The 22,251-nt window shown below is 35.7% G+C and overlaps 1 protein-coding gene across 1 annotated transcript; it reads right to left on the minus strand.

Moving 5' to 3' along the window:
* Nucleotides 1–2,959: 2,959 nt before the first annotated feature.
* On the minus strand, nucleotides 2,960–20,622 carry LOC149409023 (uncharacterized). The gene is made up of 7 exons (XM_089650212.1): nucleotides 20,559–20,622; nucleotides 19,819–20,057; nucleotides 12,803–13,680; nucleotides 12,392–12,578; nucleotides 6,400–6,624; nucleotides 5,094–5,496; nucleotides 2,960–2,985 (listed from the first exon to the last, which is right to left on the minus strand). Exons 2-6 carry the CDS (start codon nucleotides 20,044–20,046, stop codon nucleotides 5,335–5,337), a joined length of 1,680 nt encoding a protein of 559 aa, XP_089506338.1. The 5' UTR covers nucleotides 20,047–20,057; nucleotides 20,559–20,622; the 3' UTR covers nucleotides 2,960–2,985; nucleotides 5,094–5,334.
* Nucleotides 20,623–22,251: the final 1,629 nt, after the last annotated feature.

Below are 22,251 nucleotides of genomic sequence, written 5' to 3' on the forward strand. Positions count from 1 at the left end.
AAAAACAATGTTTGAAAGAAAGTTGTTAAATAGAGAAAAACTTCCAAGGAAATGGCTTATTTACTCTCCAAGCACAGGTAAAGTTTATTGTGGACCTTGTTTATTATTCGGTGGTGGAACTAGTTTTGGAAAACAAGATGTTGGTTTTAATGATTGGAAGAACGCATCGAATAGATTAGAAAGCCACGAAAACTCATGTGAACATAAAACATGTATTTTGAGCTTGCAACGTAGATCTAACATTGACGGTCGTGTCGATCATGAGCTCGCCGCTCAATTTCTAGAAGAGATGACTTATTGGCGTGAAGTTTTAAAACGAGTGGTTGCCACTGTAAAATCTTTAGCATCGCGTGGTTTACCTTTTAGAGGACATGACGAAAAACTTGGCTCTCTTCATAACGGAAATTACTTAATGACGCTGGAACTCATAGCGGAGTTTGATCCGTTTTTAAGTAAACATATTGCTCAATATGGCGGCAAGGGAAAGGGATATACCAATTACTTAAGTTCTACAAAGTGTGACGAATTTATTGAATTGATGGCAAACAAAATATTAACACAAATAAAACATGAAATCAAGATATCAAAATATTATTCAATAATAGTGGATTCAACACCAGATATTTCCCACATTGACCAATTAACTTTCGTGATCCGATACATTCAAACCGACGGTACGCCCGTTGAACGTTTTCTTAAGTTTATCGCAAATGTCGGTCACAAATCACAAGACATAGCAAATGCTATTATTAAAACATTGGACATGATTGAAATTAATATATTAGACTGTAGAGGCCAGTCGTATGATAATGCCGCAAATATGTCAGGCATTTACAATGGATTACAGGCCAAAATAAAAGAACTATGTCCCCTAGCAGAATATATACCCTGCTCTGCACATTCGCTTAACCTAGTGGGTGAATGTGCCGCTGAATGCGCTCAAGAAGCTTGTTGGTTCTTTGGTCTCCTTCAAGAAATCTACACATTTTTTACAGCTTCAACTCAAAGATGGCAAACTCTACAAGCACAAATAATCCTAGGTAATGATAAAAAAAATAAAACTACTGTCAAAAATCCATCTGACATACGCTGGTCAGCTCGAGCAGATGCTTGCAAAAGTTTGAAAGAGTCATTTCCAGAAATTTGCAATGCTTTAATTGCTATCGAGAGCAATACAGAGCAAAAACGTTCTGTTGTAGGTATGTGAAGCTAAAGGCATAAGATTGAAATTAGAACGACTAGAAACTGCTTTCATGATCGTGTTTTGGGGTTTTATTTTAGTTCACATGAATAAAACCAATAAAAAATTACAGTCCGTTGATATTGATATTTGTACAGTTATTCAAATGTATGACAGTCTGATTCTAATAATTTCTTCAGAAAGGGAAAATTTTAATAAATATGAAGAGCAAGCCTTAGAATTCGCATTAGTCAGAGAATATGAAAAGGACATCAAGAGGATACGGAAGAGAAAACTCACAGCAGATGAATCTGCCGAAGATATTACTTTTTCATTATCTGGTCGGGAAACATTTAGAGTGACAGTATATTTAGTAATTATAGACAGACTTGTCGTTGAACTTCAAAAGAGACGAGAAGCGTACAGCAATTTTTATACCAAATTTTCGTTTTTAAGCAATTTGGTCAATTTGAACACCGAAGAAGTTCAAAATAGTGCTAGTATGTTAGTAACAATATATTCTAGTGATTTAGAAAAGTGCTTTGTTGATGAATGTATCCATCTACGTTCTTATTTAAGAACGATAGCTCGAGATGGAGATCTGCCCCGAACAACCAAAGCGATTTTACAGGTTCTAAGAAAAAAAGAACTTGAAAAAATTTATCCAAACATTGACATAGCCTTAAGAATGTGCGTATCGACGGCAGTCAGCAATTGCAGTGGCGAGCGGAGTTTTTCCTGTCTAAAGAGAGTGAAAAATTATCTTCGCTCAACCATGACAGACAGGAGATTAAATTCGTTAGCCATACTTAACATTGAATCCAAATTACTGCTCTCTTTAAACTATGACGATGTTATTGACAACTTCGCAAAACAAAAATGTAGACGCAGAGATGTTTAATTTTTTTTGTGATTAGTATATACCAATTTTTAAATTTAATTCCCGTAATTAACCTGCTTGAAATTTAAATGCAAATGCATATTTAACTTGTGACCAACCTTTGTTTCCGTATGTTTCACAAAAAAATGTTTTCCATATTGCTCATCGTGCGTTTAATGTACATTTTATTAACATACGAGTGTACCAATCTAGGCACTGTTTTTCAAGTAAATACTTTAAAACCTCAATTTTTTCTGTCTCCTTTAATATCTCGAAACGTGTACATTCATTCTCAAAATCATAAATTTGATGTACACATCACTGGTATTATAAGTAAGTCAGGCAGTGCCTTAGTGGGTTTTCATTTCTTGTTTTCTTATTATGTTATTACATACGATTTGTTATTTTATATTATGTTATTATATACTATTTTCTATTATACATTATATGTACAAAGAAATGTGAATAAGTAAGGTTAAAAAAATATATACATATTAAAGTTCCTAATAGACATACCTAATTTAAGGAGTCAAAATATATTCCATATTGAAATAATTAATAACAATATTGCATACTTCAATCCACTGTCTCGAATGTGTCGTCTGTACAACACAGTTGAATGCGACCTTATAAATATATTCGCAAACAGTCTCGCACATTTTAAAAAACAAATTAACAATCTTCTACCATAATAAGTCATGGAGAACAGTATATGTCATGGAGAACAGTTATAACAGTTATTAGCTTTATTATTCTCCTTTTTTTCTTCCTCATCTTTTTCTGTACACTCACTATATTTTATATTTCATGTTTTATATTCGTGTTTTATATTCATGTTTTATATTTCTTTTTGATTATTATTATTTCTGTTTTTTCTCACTACTAGCATCTTCGCCTAGTAACAACTGAACCTTGTTTACGCATGCTGTGAACATTTTTAATTGGAGTGTTAATATCTGTGCACATTCCCACGCAATAATATTAATGTAATAATTTAATAAGTTAACACTCTGTAAGTGTTTCAAACAATAAATAAATAAATCATTGATCTATTGGTTAACACTTGATGTTTTTCCTGAAAAATTTTCGAGTAAAAATCTTTCTGCTGTTTTTCCTAGATTTTTATTTTCACTACCCTTACTATTATTATTTTCAGAAAGTCTCGTATCATGTTTAATTTCGTCCAGGTATTGTTCACCAAATTGTAAATTCCCACCTTCATCTAAGTAAATTTTCCTCAAATTTAGTTAAAATTAAAACTTAAAGTTAAAACTCAAAAGTTAAGGTAATTCCTATATTTTTTTTACATTAACCCAACACAAGAGGCTCTGAGGAAAATAATTTCCCTCAGGGCCTCTGTCATTTTTGAAGATGCTGTGTGGAGGGTCTTTTTGAGGAGAGGAAGGAGTGAACGTGGGTCTTGAAGAGACCCATGTTGTAGGAAGGAGGAAACACAGAGCCCGGCAAATCGTTCCACAGCCGAGCTGTTGAACACAATAACGAGTCGTAGAAGCAACCCGTTTGACATTTGTCACATGACAAATGTCAACCGTGTACATATGTTGGGCGCGCGTTTGGTGTGTTTCCCGACTATGCACCGGTGCCGAGGGGATCAATGATGCTAGTTCCTTGGAGCATCTTCCATTGAAATACCGGTTAATAAATATTTTCCGTGTTTGATGTTTTTTCTTTAGAGAATTCTGAATTTTAGTAAAAACGTCCGTAGTTGTTATGGTGGTGTGTTTTCTTGCAAGTTTCAAATCATCAGGAATATCAAATAAATGTTCATCGGGTGACTCGATTGAAGTTATGCAGTTCACACCGGTTTTTCCACCCAATGCTGCTAACACTGTAAATGTGAATCGTAACTTTTCCATTTTTCTTCACTAAAAATATCGTTTTATAAGACAAATAAAACAATGCGTTGCTCTGAAGTACAAAGAAACGACATTTAAAGTTTATTTGTCGTCCTTTTTTATATTAAAAAATGACATTATTTTTATTAGTCACTCAGTCAGCCACATAGCGAGTACACAATGCTGTTCATAAATAAATGCTGTTTAAGTGTAACCAAGACAACACATGTGACATTTGAAAAGTGCATAAAATAAAATTCGTAATTTAAACACAAAGGGATCCTAGGCATTTCTAGGTAGGTACTTATTAGTGAGTACTTATTCCTTTACATAAATAATTGATCATTTAAATTTTTTATGTTTTATTAATTATCCCTATTAATATTATAACTGCGAAAGTGTATATGTGTGTGTTTGTATAGGTATATGTTACTTCTTCATGCAAAAAAACTACTGAACCGATTATGATGAAACTTGGTATGTAAAAAAAAGATAGCTGGCAGTGTTGCCAACGAGGGCGATATATCGCCATTTAGGCTACTCAGAACGAGAATCGGCGCTGAAAAAATCTAAAAGGCGACTGGTCGGGCTACTTCAGAGTCAAGTTAAAAACATAATTTTCACGTAAAAACATCAATTTTAAACAAATCTCTAGCCACCCACCCCCCCCCCCATGAAATTTTTTTTTCGGGACAAATTTTATTTTCTTGAAATTCTCTAGCCACCCCCCCCCCTCCCACGAAATTTTTTATTTTCACGTAAAACCCACCTAACTACAAATTCGGCTACTTTAGGTACTTGTTAAAATTTAATAAAAAATTTATAATATGTGGTCGCTAGAGGGGCGCCGATGAGGTGCGTGCCTAGGGCGCTCTCAACAGTTAATCCGCCTCTGTGTAGCCTGAACCGTCATTTAAAACCTTTATTGAGAGAAGCATTCTCAAATTCCCTTTCGCGTGGCACTTTCCCGCTCTTTTTCAGCACCTTGTGTTGGACAAGTGGTCACCAGATGCTACACAAAAGTAAAGCGTCCCCTATGCGACTTTTGTTTACGGCATTCTTTCTCATTAGCGTTTTAAATTCCGTCGCTGGCGTTGTCGTTGCGAAGTAGCTCCGAATTTACTCCGAACGATTTTTCCCGTTTATAATTATTTTAAGTGTATATGTAATTAAATACCCGACGTCCCTAACCTCCATACAAGGAGCGTGTGCATTGTTATTGCATCCAGCTCCTAAATTATAACTTAACACTTTGAAGAAATTTAAGTCTGTGCCGTCGTCGATATGCTATTATATTAAATTACAAACTTCACTTATCACTCTACCAAATTTGTCTCTCGCTAACGTAATCACAACATTACAAATATGTTAATATTGGCAAATTGTTTCCACACAAATCATTTTCACCCGTTCACTGTTCACATAAGGAGTCTTCCAGTCACTATCTCCAGGACCATCTTCCGCCTTAGGTAAGGCATATCGTCCTGGGAGAAGGAGATGGGCGCATCTCGGGAGAGGAACTCTGCAAAGGTGCAAGAGAACATTCCGCAGTCGCTGCCATTCATCTGCTGGGGAATATCCTGAAATAAACAAGCCACAGTCAATCAAGCTGATATTCAATATGAAACAGTAATGTATGGATGCAGACTGATGTATTGTGTATAGAAAGTTCCAATAGTACGCTGTCACTAATCAACTAATCAGCCATCCCAAAATCCGGCCTATTAGTGTTAATGTAAGCGGTCCATTATAGTACAGGTTTAAAAACAAACACACCTTTCAAAATTTTACATTTTTGGGTTTAAAGTTAAGGTGTTATGTTAACATTTGCTAGAAGACTCCATTTTGTAAACTTATTGACACAAAAAAACATGGCGGAACGAAACAAACAGAAAAACATGCAATAGTTGCTAGAAATCACCGAACTCGGACTAACGGAAATGTCCTAAAATAACAATAATTAACCCTGGTGACTAGTAAAATGGTCAATTGTATTTGAATAAAACTTTACTTTGGGCACTAATACAAAGATGGCAGCCAATATCGGAAATAATTGTTAAAATAATATACATAATTCAAGTATCGGTCGCAACCTAATCTTTTTACTTTCTGTGTCTTCTTCGATTTCAAATTTTCATTGAAAATCATTGATATTGTTTTCAATAATAATTAATATGACAGTGGTGCTGCTTACATTTTAATAAATTTTCTCTCATTTATGATAATGTCGTCAAACGATGATGACGTTTGACCAACTATTACATCCGATGTCACCGAAGGCAATAATCATATTGCTCACATCATTACAAAGAAAGGAATATCAATATTGTAGATTTTTCATGGCAGCAAGAAAATTGGCAGAAGGTGATAATGTATTTCATTAATTTCATAGAATAAGTAAAATAATAAAGTTATCCTTCATTGCATAATCTGCGAGTTTACTACAGCCGCGCTTCCAGAGTAAATAAAGACAATCCAGTCACCTTGACACATTCTCTCTGCCACTCAGATGTATCTAACCTCTCCTTCCTTTTGTCCAAACTCTCAGCGCTGAGGTATCCGAGCAGGGCATCGCAACAGTCCATGTTCTTGCCGCCCATGCTGTCAAAATACAAGATCTTTTTCTTTCTGAAGTCAATGATGCTCATACACCAGTGAACACCCAAGTGCACTGGAATCAACACGATTTCGCAAGAAAATATATTCACCTGGAACAGTCAAGAAAATCGGTTAATTACTTCATTTTATATGTAACAAATTTAAACAAACAATAAATTAACAAGTTGGTACTGTAATTAAATTGTCCAAACAAAGGAAGCTTACAGTCTACAATAGAGTGCTGATAACAACTATGATGTATGGCAGTGAAGCATAGAATTTGCATCAGAACCTGGATTTATGGTTAGGAAGCTAAGAAAGTTACCTCGTGAATTAGGCCTGCAGTTCATTGACTCTCAGATTGCATTTAATTTAATGCAAGCAAATTTATCAAGCTATTTTATTGTTTTGGTTTCATTTTAAAAGCATTTTATTAGTCTGTATATTTGTTAAAGTAAGTCGTAAGTCAATGGTCAAGGTCAATAAAAAATTGAGCATTAAAGTAAATTTTTATAAATAATACATTTTTGTTGTTTTAACATACTGATTTATGTAACAACAAAAAAGCAGGTAAAGCATTACAGCATCGATAAATCACTACTTCTGCCTGTTTCACCAGTGGACTGCCGATGGGTCTCCGGAGAACATGCGAGCATTCTAATATTATCCTTGTTAAAATAATTTGCGATGCAATTTGACCTTGACACTTCAAAAATGTGTGAAAAACAAAATCAGCATTTTATGAATGACGCCTCTCTGAAGGCTGAAAAAATATTTTTCTGTTTTATGCTCCGGCCTTCAATAAGTTAAATGTGTCTGGATAAGCGCCTTTGAGATGATTTTGCATAAAAACGGCGCTATACAAATCATCCAAATATTATTATTATACTACATAGAATTAGAAAAATAAATTAACGAGTTGAACAGCGATCGTGCTCCCGAAACATTTATTTTTATAACTGAAAATTTCAAACCTACATCTCTCGAAGAAGTAAGGAAATTAATTCTTACTTCACCGAACAAGCAGTGTTCGCTCGACTCTATTCCAACATGACTACTGAAAAAGTGTTGCAATGAAATTGCTCCCTTTTTAGTTCATCTTTTTAATAAGTCACTTAGCACGGGTGACTTTCCAAAATCCCTTAAATCAGCTATCGTAACTCCATTATTTAAAAAAAACCACAACTGGACGCTGAAGATCTTTTAAATTACCGACCCGTTTCAAATCTGTATCTGTCATATGTCACTTAAATTCAAATGAATTATTAACTAAATACCAATCTGCATATAGACGGTTCCACTCCACAGAAACCGGGTTACTTCGTGTTTTGTTGGACATAACTACTGCCATTGAGTAGGGTAAACTGGCACTTCTTTCAGTCTTGGACAATGGACATGAGTGCTGCATTTGACACGATGACTTTCTTAAACGATTAGATGAATCATTTGGTTTAATTTGTGATGTTAAGACCTGGCTGACATCGTATCTGGCCAACCGTTTACAAGCCGTAAAAGTGGGAAAAAACCAATCATATTATGCAACCCTTTCATCTGGAATACCCCAAGGGTCCGTTCTGGGCCCACTACTCTTCATCCTCTTCACAAATGATGTCGCTAAAATAATCGAATCATTTGGCCTTCTATCTCACTGCTACGCTGATGACCAGCGTTATTTTGACTGCTTTTCAGAAGAAATCAACAGTCTAAAAATTCGTAAAACTGAGTGTATAGAAGCAATTACTCGCTGGATGACCTCAAATAGATTGAAACTAAATCCAACAAAGACTGAGTTTCTGTGGACTGCTACAAACAGACGTCAGCATAACATTGAAAACTCCCCAATAACCATTTCAGAAAGTGACATCACTCCAAAAACGTGCATCAAATTACTGGGTGTCAATCTGGACGCTAATTCTTCCCTTAAAACTTAGGTGAACAGAACTGTAAGCACGGGGTTCTTTCAATTAAGGCAAATTAAAGCAGTGCGGAGAAACCTGCCAACAGAGGCGACTCAATTGCTAGTCAATTCTTATGTTGTTTCACGTCTAGATTATTGCTACGCAATATGTACCTATATGCAAGTCTCCCCAAATGTCAAATCAACAAATTACAATCCGTTTTCAACGCCGCGGCAAGGCTTATCACCGGAGTATCTAAATACTCCCACATTTCAGAGCATCTCAAAAATCTGCACTGGCTAAAATGTCCTGAAAGAATCCAGTTCAAGGTATGCTGGATGGTATTTAAGTCACTTAACGGAATGGCTCCGGCTTACTTATCAGAATTGTGTATTCCAGAAGATTCCAATTCCCGACAGTCAACCCTTAGGTCAGCAACGTCATCAGCTATCGGAAGGTTGAAGGAACCAAAGCGCACACCAGATACTAAGTTCGGTGAGCGTGCTTTCGCCGTGTCAGGACCTAAAGCCTGGAATGGACTGCCGCATGTTTTGAGAATGATCGCAGACTCGACAGAATTTAGGTCTTAACTTAAAACGCACCTTTTCAGACAGTCGTATCCATAATTTCAGAAACCTCCACTTTCACAGTCGACGGCAATTTAAATTAACAAAATGTAAAAAAAAATAGTAAAAATAAAATAAAATAAATAAAAATAAAAATTAAAAATAAAAATGATAACAACTAACAATTTGTAGGATTTTTAAGACAATTAAATTAAAATAAAAACTATAGCAGACTTAAGGTCATGCGATGACCAGTATTTTTTGATATAGTGTCGTCTGCGTGAAGTTTTATCTTTTATAAGCATAAACTTTTTAATATAAGTGTGTTTGTCGGATGTGACTTGCCAGGTAAGTATGTTTTGGTATCTTTTCTAAATAATAATAATAATAATAATACCTGGATGAATTTGATAGCGCCGTTTTTGTGCAAAAACACCTCAAGGGCGCTGTACAAACTTATAATACATTTCTACAGTGTTATTACTTAACTATTTATGGAGAAAATATACAGTTCAATACTTACCTGGTAGGTCACTTGAGATTAACACTTAATTAACATTATCTAATTGTTTATTGGCGAAATTTAGATACAGGATTTTGGACTTAATTGAAAAATTGAATATAACTGGACTTTCTCTTAGGATTGGTATATTTAATTTACGGGTACGACAGCTTAAAAAGGTAAGTTTTCAGTTTAGACCTGAATTCTGTTGGACTTGTTATGGATCTTAGTTCCGGAGGGAGTTTATTCCAAGCCTTTGGCCCAGACACTCCGAAAGCGCGATCACCAAACTTAGTATTTGGCTTGCGCATAGGTTCTATCAGTCTGCCTACAGCTGCTGATGTTGCTGATCTAAGCGTTGACTGCCTCAGACCAGTGTTTTCCGGGAAGCATAGTTCAGAGATGTAGGGTGGGGCCATTTCATTGATGGATTTAAACACCATCCAGCACAGTTTGTACTGGATTCTTTCAGGGCACTTGAGCCAGTGAAGGTTACGAAGGTGTTCTGAAATGTGCAAATATTTTGAAACCCCGGTTATGAGCCGTGCTGCTGCATTAAACACTGATTGAAGTTTGTCAATTTGATATTTTGGAAGGCTGGCATAAATGCCGTTGCAGTAATCGAGACGTGAGACTACGTAAGAGTTGATAAGTAGTTTTGTTGCTTCTGAAGGAAGGTTTCTTCGGACAGACTTGAGTTGTCTTAGGTGAAAAAAACCGGTGCTTACAGTCCTATTTATTTGACTTTTAAACGAAAAGTCTGAATCTAAATTGACACCAAGAAGTTTGACTGTTGTTTTTGGGATGATATCGCTGCCGGAAATAGTAATAGGTGAATTGTCTATGAAATGTTGACGTTTGTTTGTGGCTACCCAGAGAAACTCAGTCTTAGATGGGTTGAGCTTCAGCTTGTTTGAAGACATCCAACGAGTTATTGCTTCTAGACATTCAGTTATACGGATCTTGAGACTATTGATTTCATTTGGAGCGTAGTAAAAATAAACTTGCTGATCGTCAGCGTAGCAGTGAGACAAGAGATCAAATGACTCGATTATTTTGGCGACATCATTTGTAAAAAGGATGAAGAGAAGTGGACCCAAAACGGATCCCTGGGGTACCCCTGAAGAAAGTGTTGCGAAGTTGGACAATTTATTTCCAACCCTCACGGCTTGTAAGCGATTGGATAAATAGGATACCAGCCAATTTTTTTATGTCAGAATTCAAACCAAATGTTTTCTCTAATCTCCTAATGAGGAATTCATGATCAATCGTGTCAAACGCTGCACTCATGTCTAGGAGTGAGATAAGTGATAACTTACCTGACTCTACGGCCAGAGTTATGTCTGATAGCATACGAAGTAGTCCGGTTTCAGTTGAGTGGAACTTTCTGTACGCAGATTGACGTTTTGCGAATAATTTATTTGAATTCAAGTGACTGGTTATTTGTGCGGCAGCAATTTTCTCCAGGATTTTTGAAATAAATGGTAAGTTTGAAACGGGCCGATAATTACCTAAGTTATCGGCGTCTAGATGTGAATTTTTCAGGATTGGTGTAACTACAGCTGACTTGAGTGGTTCAGGAAAGTCACCCGTGCTAAGTGATTTATTAAAAACATGAACTAGGAATGGAGCTAAAACAGTAGAACATTGTTTTAATAACCACGTCGGTATGGGATCAAGACTGCACTGTTTATTAGGCGAGCTTGAAATAATTTTTATTACTTCTTCCAGCGTTGTGGGTTTGAAGGACGACAAAATTCCTTTAGAATTTAAAGTGAATATTGGCGGAGGGGCGTGAGATGCGGAAGCACGAATGGATTCAATTTTTTCCCGAAAAAAAATTGAGAAAGCTTCCGGGGTAATATCTATTTTCGTTGGAACAGCAATAACAAATGTAGATCCTAGAAAATAAATTGTACAGCGCACTTGAGGTGATTTTTCACAAAAACGGCGCTCTACAAATTATCCAATTATTATTATTTATTATTATTATTATTACTCTAATATCATCTGCGCTGGAATTTTTTTCCATGCCATTTTTACCTTAATGCTTTTAAAACTGTTTTAGAGGACAAAATCAGAATCGCTTGCGCTAATAACACTGCAGATGACTTATACTTATTTCATGAAGTAAAAATCTTTCAATTTTATCTGTGCACGTCAAAATCCATTTTCATTGAATGGCGTCCCAAATATTTAAATACTGGAATTTCCAAAGCAATATAAAGGTAATTTTTTCTTTGAAAACACCTTTTGACTATTGTTTTTCGTGTATGATATATATATATATATATTTGTTTATGCACAAATAATATAATCACTTTACATATTCTTAAAAATATTTTTTAGTGTTTTTTTTTTATTTCAGGTGAAGTTAAATATTCTGAGGAAACATGATACAATATAAACTTGAATTGCATATAATTAATAAAATATATTATCTGTTAAAGGGAAAAATAAATAAATCATATTTTTTATTGAGACATTTGAGCATAACTCATCAAGGTAACTTTTGAGTATTTTCATCCGACAATCGAGTAAATTCTGAATGCAAAAATAAATAAATGTTGTTTTTATTCCGATATTTGAGCATAACTCATCAAGGTAACTGTGGCACAGCTCTGCATATTTTCGTCCGGAAATCGAGTGTATTCTGAGAATTTTCTGCTCCGGCTTTCAACAGTTTAAAGTACCTGCACAGTATGTTATTTGATATCTAATTTTATTTACAAATTACAAAACATTTTGACAACATTTATTTTGCTGCTAGGACACTTAGGAAGTGAAATAAGCGAATCACCACACAACTTCATTTGGGTCACAAACCTAAAGCCTGCTTTATGACAGAACGGTTTAAACTATTTGATTATTAAGGTATAAATGATATGCATTAAGTAAACGGAAATCTTACTTTTCTCGTCCACCTCTTAAGACCTGCATGACCGGACTGCATGAGTTTTGGGTAAAAGAATGTATTCATTCCAAACACTCTGGGCATTTCATTGTTCTTTTCACTCCTTTCCATCAATAGATTCATGTAGAAATTGATGACTTCATCATTAAACCAGTTCAAGCCAGCCAGTGTCTGGATGTCGCGTCTGCAAAACCATTTTCGAAAAAAATAAAAACATCCTGATGCATAAAGACAGTTTAATTCTGAAATTCTGTTTTGAATTAGTCAAGAAAGTCAGACTAAAACCGTAATAGTGTGGTGTGTGTTGTTTGTTGTGACAGTAATGCATTGTGAAAAGAAGCAGATAACTAGTATTCCAGTACTGGCTGTACAACATTGATAGATGTTGGGAAATATTTTAATTCTTACCTGTGGATACTCAGGTTAAACTTCTCAATGAGTACTTGATTGGGTGGGTGAGGTCTCAAAGCGTTGTTGATAATCATTTGCTGTTCATCTGTCAACTCCGGTAATGGAATTTCTTCAGGCTCTTCACTCTCATCCGTCAAATCCAAAATGGAGGAATTGATATCCTGTTGCTTCTTCTTGAGCCAGAACTCACGGTTGCACTTAGATTGTGTTGTTGACACAATAATGCAATCTTTCTCTTTTTGTTTCTTTCCTATATGAATGATTTGGTACTTCCTGTTCAAGTTGTCCATCAAATCGCCATTGATGTACGGCCTCTCTTGGAGATACTGGCGCAAGGAATTGACTCGTTCAATACGGACAGAAGATGAAATAGAAGCATCATCAGCCGAAACCACTTGTTCAGGGTCAGAATCAGATAAAACCACGGTGGCAGTCGGGTCATCTAGTGATTCTTTGTTCATAGTTCCATTCTCAGAAGCTTTACTTAAATTAGTAGTCAAATCTTTTATATTCTTTTGACATTCCGACATATCAACCAAGGTCTTGTTCAGGAATCTATCTTTTGAGAAACTAGAGAGCCTGATCAATTCTTCATAACGCTTTGTATCATCAAGCCTATTGCACTTCTGAATGACCCTGGTGGTGCTCGGTAGGTTCAGAGATGAAATCCTCTTGTTATTTGTCTTCCCGTGGCTACTTCTTCCAGTATTCTGAGATTTCCAAAAGGGAGTAAATGAGTTAAGTCTCATGGCTTTACTGAGAGAAAGCGGAGTTTTAAAGCGACCAGTCAATTGTCTGGAAGTCAGTTGACCAAGAGTTGGCAACTTCGATACCGAAATTGGCTTGGCAAATGATCTTGGTATTTTACTCATTTTCTGTAACAGAAGAATTAAACTTACTATAATAAGTTCTGAAGATAGATAAATACTTTTGTGCTGAAATACAAACATACAAACACGAACAATACTTCACTAAGGAATTAATTCACTTGATAAATTTAAAAAAAGAATTTCATAAAATCTATAAAGAACATAGATCTGTACTTAATTATATTAAATCAAAAAGTGTCAGGAAAGCTTGCAAAAATTTGTCTAAAAATTGTTATAAAAATTATATAATGGAAGTGGAAAATACTATAAATCATGATGTAAAACATTTCTGGAAACACGTAAAGTCTATGAAAAAAATGAAGTCGGGATCCCCGGAACTATGAATCATAAACAAAGGAGTTCTAGCAACATAAAATAAATTATTTTCGAAGGAAGAAAATACTTTGGGGTGTGACATATTGAATGAAAAAAACATACACTTAGTAAGACACCACTTTATTTTTGAATTAATAACAATAGTCAACCGGGTTTCGCTTGTCCCAAGCTTCATCAGGACTAAATATCAACAGTTGATATTTAGTCCTGATGAAGCTTGGGACAAGCGAAACCCGGTTGACTATTGTTATTAATTCAAAAATAAAGTGGTGTCTTACTAAGTGTATGTTTTTTTCATAAAATAAATTGTTGACATGTTTGCCGATTTCTTTAAAGATGCGTTTAAACCTGACATTTCAGATGAACAAAATTCCGGATTTTAATTCTGATATAAACTTGCAATTATCAAATATTAATATTAATATCACCGACATTACAAATTACCTTAAAACACTTGAACCAAAATTAAGTTCCGGGCCGGATCAAATTCCACCCATCTTGATTAAAAACTGTGCAGACAGCTTATCCATTCCGTTGTTCATATGATTTAATAAGTCTCTGTCAACGGGAATTTTCCCAAAACTTCGGAATAAAAGTTATCTCCAATATTTAAATGCGGAGATAAATATGCAATTGAAAATTATCGTCCAATTTGTATCCAATCATCGTTACCCAAGATTTTTGAAAAATTAATTCTTCTAGAGATAAACCCCAGCGTGAAATCCATCATTACAACTTGCCAACATGGTTTTGTTTCAAACAGATCAACTTAAACCAATCTATCCCTTTACGAAAATTATATAACAAATGCACTTGCTAATAGACAACAAGTCGATTCTATATATACTGATTTCAGCAAGGGTTCGATAAGCTGTCGAAAATTGGCATAACCGGTAACGTACTATCCTGGTTTAAGAATTATCTGTCTCATCGAGAGCTTACTGTCTGCATTAAAGGTCAACTCTCCTACACTTTTACAGCTACAAGCGGCGTGCCCCAGGGATCACATCCTTTTCAACATATTTATAAATGACGTTACAAATGTATTTAAACGTGTCTTTATTTTGATGTTCGCAGATGATATGAAAATTTACCTCCTTCTTTAGCCGACGTTTCGGACAGCGTTGCAGTGTCCATCATCAGGGCAGATCTTCGGATCTACCGGATCTGCCCTGATGATGGACACTGCAACGCTGTCCGAAACGTCGGCTAAAGAAGGAGTTAGCGCAACACGGCATAACACCCCAAAAACGAACAACAAAAATTTTATAGACAATTCACCTATTACTATTTTCGGCAGCGATATCATCCCAAAAACAACAGTCAAACTTCTCGGTGTCAATTTAGATTCATTTTCGTTTAAAGTCAAATAAATAGGACTGTAAGCACCGGTTTTTTTCACCTAAGACAACTCAAGTCTGTCCGAAGAAACCTTCCTTCAGAAGCAACAAAACTACTTATCAACTCTTACGTAGTCTCACGTCTCGATTACTGCAACGGCATTTATGCCAGCCTTCCAAAACATCAAATTGACAAATTTCAATCAGTGTTTAATGCAGCAGCACGGCTCATAACCGGGGTTTCAAAATATTCGCACATTTCAGAACACCTTCGTAACCTTCACTGGCTCAAGTGCCATGAAAGAATCCAGTACAAACTGTGCTGGATGGTGTTTAAATCCATCAATGAAATGGCCCCACCCTACATTTCTGAACTATGCCTTCCGGAAAACACTGGTCTGAGGCAGTCAACGCTTAGATCAGCAACATCAGCAGCTGTAGGCAGACTGATAGAACCTATGCGCAAGCCAAATACTAAGTTTGGTGATCGCGCTTTCGGAGTATCTGGGCCGAAGGCTTGGAATAAACTCCCTCCGGAACTAAGATCCATAACAAGTACAACAGAATTCAGGTCTAAACTAAAAACTTGCCTTTTTAAGCTGTCGTACCCTTAAATTAAATATACCAGTCTTGTTATATTCAATTTTTTCAATTAAGTCCTAAATCCTATATCTAAATTTCGCCAATAAACAATTAGATAATGTAAATTAAGTGTTAATCTCAAGCGACCTACCAGGTAAGTATTGTACCTATTGTATATTTTCTCCATAAATAGTTAAGTAATAACATAGATCACTGTAGAAATGTATTATAAATTATAAGTTTGTACAGCGCCCTTGAGGTGTTTTTGCACAAAAACGGCGCTATACAAGTCATCCAAGCATTATTATTATTATTATTACATAATATATGTATATGTGAGATAGTTGTTCAAAACATTTCAAATAGTATCTATTCTCTATTATTAAGCAAAGTAATTTACTAAGTTTATAAACATTAAAGTATAAAATAAATAGAAGATTTATCATTGTTGTAGAAAGCAATCACTTTGTGGTTTGACATATTTAATAAAATAAAATACTTTTTTGTTTTAAAACCACGATATTTATTAATTTAAGAGTATTTAAGTATTAATTTGTACCCTGATGATGCTTAAGTAAAGGGAAACCGGTCGGTTCTTAAATTAATAAATATCGTGGTTTTAAAACAAAAAAGGATTTTATTTTATTAGAAGATTTATCTTTTAGAATTAAACAATAACTTTGTAAACATCACTTATAGGTAAATACTTAATGTCGACCGGGTTTCACTACAACCGTAGCTTCATCAGGACTGTATAATACTAAACCTAGACATCTAAAATATAAATTAACATGTGTTAATATCACGGTAAGTAGACGGTCTGAGCTACAGTGGAAGAGGTAGGGATAGGTGGGAGATTGAGATGCGAGTGCTCTTTGTCAATAGGGAACAATCTGAGTATAGGGCTTTTATTTAGGTTTATTTGGTTGTTGATGACTTTGCTATTGACGTTTTTGGCTTTCCTTAACTCTAACGCTTCTAAGTTATCCAACCTAAGGCCTATTCCGTTTTTATGCAATAGACTGACGCCAGTGTTTTTGTCAAACGTATGGTTGGTTGATATGAGATGATTTGCGAATTCGGAGAACCCATTACTATTTAAGCATCTCAGGTGTTCTTTGACTCGCGTGTTGATATTACGTGCTGTTTTGCCTATGTAAAACGCGGGACAGTCACTACATTGCAGTGAGTAAATACCTGAATGATTTAACGGATGTTCTTTGTCCTTAACGTTCATCAAAAATTTACCTATACTATTGTAAGTGTAAAAAGCTGGTTTGATATCTGGTGGGAGGTTTTTTATGCTTTTTTGAGAGAAATTATTGATGTACAAAATTCTACGCCATTGTTGAGGTTGATTATTATTAGTTGATATATTATTATTATCCTATTGACAAAGAGCACTCGCATCTCAATCTCCCACCTATCCCTACCTCTTCCACTGTAGCTCAGACCGTCTACTTACCGTGATATTAACACATGTTAATTTATATTTTAGATGTCTAGGTTTAGTATTATACAGTCCTGATGAAGCTACGGTTGTAGTGAAACCCGGTCGACATTAAGTATTTACCTATAAGTGATGTTTACAAAGTTATTGTTTAATTCTAAATTATAATGTCACATCACAAAGTAACTGCTTCATATGACGAAAAAAAAAAAAAAAAAAGAAGATTTATCGTTACATTAATTATTTTGTATATGTTAACTATCTATCTCTGAATATATATAAATGTAAATGGTCGTTTGTTGAAAATCTCTGAAAGTTCTTCACTGATTGCATTGAAATTTAGACACAATGTTGCATTAAAATATGCGTGTGTTTTTATATACCTACATTATTTAGATGGCACCTGTGACAGGAAAAACAGACTGAGCCACAGCAACACGTGGCGGGTTATAGCAATTTTTGAATAAAGACATTATTATTTTGAAATTCAAAAGACTTTTATTATCTTCGCTCATGTACCAAGAGATTGTACACATGTGTTCGAGTCTCCAGGCGGAAGATGTTACAGAAAGTGTTGCCCCATGGGTTGTTAAAGAATCAATATAAACCGAGTTCTGCACAGAGAAGTAAAGTAAGAAAACAGTTTATAAGGCGGTCTACTGTGGAACCTCTCTTGCAATGCAGGGTTTTACAGCATTCGGCTTATGTGGATTCCTTACCGACACGTGGGACGACAGGCTTAATGGTACAGAAGGAGGTAAGATAGGGATTTTTGTGCTGGGTAGTATTTTACTATTTATTAGTCCATCAACCTGGCAAAATATGAGTTAATGAGGGTTTGACGAACGTGGTCATCTCCCCTGTTAAAGATTGGTGCTTGCACCAGTACATCGTTAACCTCGTCCAAGTGGTCTATGAATACAGGTGGTTGATCTTGTTACAATGATCCCTTGTACCTACCTGCATTTTAATTTATGAAGAAAGGATTGGAAGCCGTCTTTTAACAACTCGAAAAGTTCTTTCAACAACATTTCTGGTCCTGATCTCACTTTCTTTATATAAATGTTGTTATCGAGAAACGGAATTCCTTAAGGGTGTTAGTAAATATGGCTTTATTCCATAACCACCATTTCCAACAATCACTTCATCTCCAAACTCACCGCATTCCAACCTTACTTTGATGCTGCTACTATTAAAAAGATGGGTATCTCCAGGCTACCTGGCTACTATGTTGGTCATAATTTGTGATATATTGGTCGACAAAAGAAACAAACTTGTAGTTTTTCAATATTTTTACCAGTTTTTTCGTCATTTTAAATCACGGAAACCAACGATATAAAAACGAATTTCGACAATATTTTATGTACAAAAGGTATCTTAACTTCTTCCCACAAAACCTTTAACTTCATAAATTTTAATCGTTGGGTTTTCTTTGCGTTATTTGCCAAAATAGTGAGGGTCGTTATCACCAGTAATTGGCATATCGTAGTACATACGATAATGTCAGATCGCAATTGTGACGTTTTCGCATGCGTCAATCTTTATCAAAATGGCGGATCGCGTTAACCGGCCGATTTCGGGTGATCACGATTTCATGAATATTTCGTTGAATTTTCTCTTGACGGACGATGAAACAACCCAATTTATGGAAAATTGAGTGGATTGACGTTGTGATGACTTTCTCACACGTGATTTTTTCCGAAACAACTCGCCCTTAGTATCTGTACCCGAAATAAAAGACCTGGGGATAATATTTGACATCAAATTAACATTTATCTCCCACATTAACAATATAACCACTAAAGCGATGCAAATGTTGGGTTTCATAATTAAGAACTTCAAAAGATTTCAAAAATTTAAAAAACTTATTAATTTACTGTATTCATCCATTTTCAGAAGCCATTTAGAATTTAACTCAACCATTTGCAATCCATTTTACCTCTCCGCGGTACACACGCCCTCCCAAATTCAGTCGCACACGATAGCTGCCTTGGTAGACTATTTGCTAAAATGTACTTTCTAGTTAAAACTCTGTTCAATTGAACAATTTAATTTTAATTTTACTATTGGTACTCAAATTACAAGTTACTGTTGAAAATCTAAATTAAATCAACTTTAATTCGACTCCGTATCACATTCCGGGGCAGAGATATTGCGTTAAGTATTCCTCTGGCGTTCCCGACTTCTTCTACCATTCAAACAAACCAGTCTCTAAACATTCCTGGCACTAATAAGAACAAACATTGAAATTTTCAGCGAGTTTTGCCAGTACAAACCAAAGCAGGCCGAATTTTTATATATTAAGATTAATCCACTGTCGGTAAAAAGATCCTAATTAATCCGGAGTAGATGAACATTATATTGATTACAAAAGTCAAGTTTAAACATTTTTGCAGATTGAAAATAAGATTTAAACAACAAATGAATGAAACTTACGTCTTTGAAGGTGTTGCTTGGATACTCGTTCTGATTGTAGTATCGGCTGTTGATGCGGTTATATGCCTGCAATTGCAAGGAAGGGGGGCATGGCCGGTAGGGCGCCGGGTAGGAGCTCCCACCCCGCGGCGGTGGGGCCTCTAGGGCTCCCGGGGGGCCCTCCAGAGTGTAGACGGCTGTTTCGCCTAGCTTCATGGTGAGGGCATTGAGCTCCATCGTAGGCATCATGGCGCCCGCACCTGCTGACCCACAAACATCTGAGGATAAATCGTTTGTACTTTCAAGTAAGGTAATGCAGATAATTTAGTCAAGATTGGGAACAATTTACAAAACTGACAAAAACACAATGTTTAACCGTAGTTTTAAAATCTTCAAAGTCAATTATTTTGTCAAGGCACTGCACAGTACACAATCGCAGAAGATACTTTGGCTAGTGTAATATCCTGTAGATTCACCTTAAAAGGGGACTTGGGTTCAGGATTGATAATGATACGTAAGGCTAGTTACTATTTACAGAGATCGTTTATTGCTTGTTAACTGTGAGACTACAGAATACCGAATGGTAATACAGACTACCGCCGAAGTGCTCCCCGCACCTCGCGGTCCGTAGGTAGGTACCGTGTACCACATTCTCCCCCACTTAAGAGGAGAACTCCTACCAGGTTTACATCTTACCTGAGCCTGTTTACAACATATTTATATAGTTATCATATATGGGAGAGTAATAATAATAGTAATACATTATCTATAGGTAGTACACATTAGTTTTTTCTATGCCGCAGCCTTCCAGTCCAAGGAGACTGCCACGGTGGTTCCTGAAACAGAGGAGAAGACCCATTAGCCCCTTTCCGAAAATATTGGGAAAAGTCTAGGTCTGATACTCTCATATCAGAGCCTAGATCGTCACTATACACTTTTTCACGCTCTTTGGGATTCCACCTTACACTCATTGGTGTCAGTTGATCCTCATGTCTTTTCCAGATTTGCCCTGAGTCTTTTATGAAAATTAAGTAGGTATTAAATCCAATTCTTTTTTTAATGATACCTACCACCCAACCTTTTTTTCCTCTAAAATCCTTAGTCATCACCTTTTTCCCCACCACAAATATATTCATATTTCTTTTCTTAGATTTATAACTCTTTTTCTGATTTTCTCTACTAACTAATATTTTACTCTTTACTTTATCCGACATACACCTCTCCCCCTCCTTTCCGCAATCGCTGGAGAAATGAAATCAAACACGGACCTTAATCGTCGTCCTAACATAGCCACCGCTGGCTCTACACCAGTCGTGATATTTGGGGTATTCCTATAATCAATTAGGAATTTGGTTAACCTATCATCGACGTCTTTCGGTAACCCCCCATCAGTGGCGGCTCGAGCACATTTTCGGTGGTGGGGACCGTCATTTTTTATGTGTAGATACTGACATTTCATTGCCAGAAAATGGGAGTACGAGATCCAATATAAATATATACACGAATAGGTTTTTTACTGCAACAAAAACACTAGCACATAACCAAGATTTTTTAGAAAACCACTCTGGATTAAAATGTAACTTTTTACGAGTTTTAACAACATGAAACTCGATTACAATGTCTCTAGGTTGGTGAGCACCTAGGCGTTTCACTTCTACTTTTTCGTCAAACGTTAACGTACTGAATTTATTTTTCAGTAAAAAGTCGACTTCATTCATTTTTTCGAATAATTTCTAACAAAAATTATTATTAGATAAGAAGATAAGTCACGCACCTAACCAGAAACACCAAATATTCATAAATATTACGTTTAATAAAAAATAACACAAGTTAATCGTAGATACTTCAGTTTAAAGCGCTTTTACCACGAGAACGGCGCTATAGAAATAAGAAATGATCCGATCAATCGATATCAATACTATTATTTTACTTAAACGTCACAAACGATTATAACACGACTAACGCATATTCTGACCCGTGCATAACTGACCTACTTCAATAATTAGAACTAAAACAAACCATCACAAGGGGATTTTCAAGTTTGTCCCCTGAGATTTCGTTAGAAGATTCAAATACGCATGCGCAAATTCATAACATTTCATACAAGAGTATTCTGTCCAAGTAGAATAATCACTTTAGTGCATAGACTAAATAAGACTCGACACGGCATAACCATTGAAAAATGACCCCAACACAATTTTGGTTTGGTTCACGTGCACATTTATGAAAAGGCGCACGCATTGTGTCGCAATGCGAAATGGGCACTGTGCATTGCGTTTTACCTTTTTTTGGTCTAGAGTTAAGCTATTTTGCTTGTCAGCTATTTTTGCTGGTAAAATTCCTGACGTCACATGAATAACACACCCACAAGGAATCCACCAATTGGGTGATTCCTGTTAATTATTATCACGTGGGAGCATACAAATATCACGCAACCAATGCGTGATAATTATT

Source organism: Hesperophylax consimilis, unplaced genomic scaffold (genome assembly GCF_061612785.1).
Source record: "Hesperophylax consimilis isolate HC1 unplaced genomic scaffold, BYU_Hcon_1.0 scaffold_38, whole genome shotgun sequence".
In the NCBI taxonomy this organism is placed as follows: Eukaryota; Metazoa; Arthropoda; class Insecta; order Trichoptera; family Limnephilidae; genus Hesperophylax; species Hesperophylax consimilis.

What these genes read in the sequence shown, in the direction of transcription:
- LOC149409023 (XM_089650212.1), bottom strand. Translation starts at nt 20,046, where the DNA reads ATGATGCCTACGATGGAGCTCAATGCCCTCACCATGAAGCTAGGCGAA. An exon ending in CAAGCAACACCTTCAAAGAC is followed by an intron (nt 13,681 to 19,818) that starts GTAAGTTTCATT and finishes CTTCTGTTACAG; the next exon opens with AAAATGAGTAAAATACCAAG. An exon ending in GGCAGAGAGAATGTGTCAAG is followed by an intron (nt 5,497 to 6,399) that starts GTGACTGGATTG and finishes TGTTTATTTCAG; the next exon opens with GATATTCCCCAGCAGATGAA.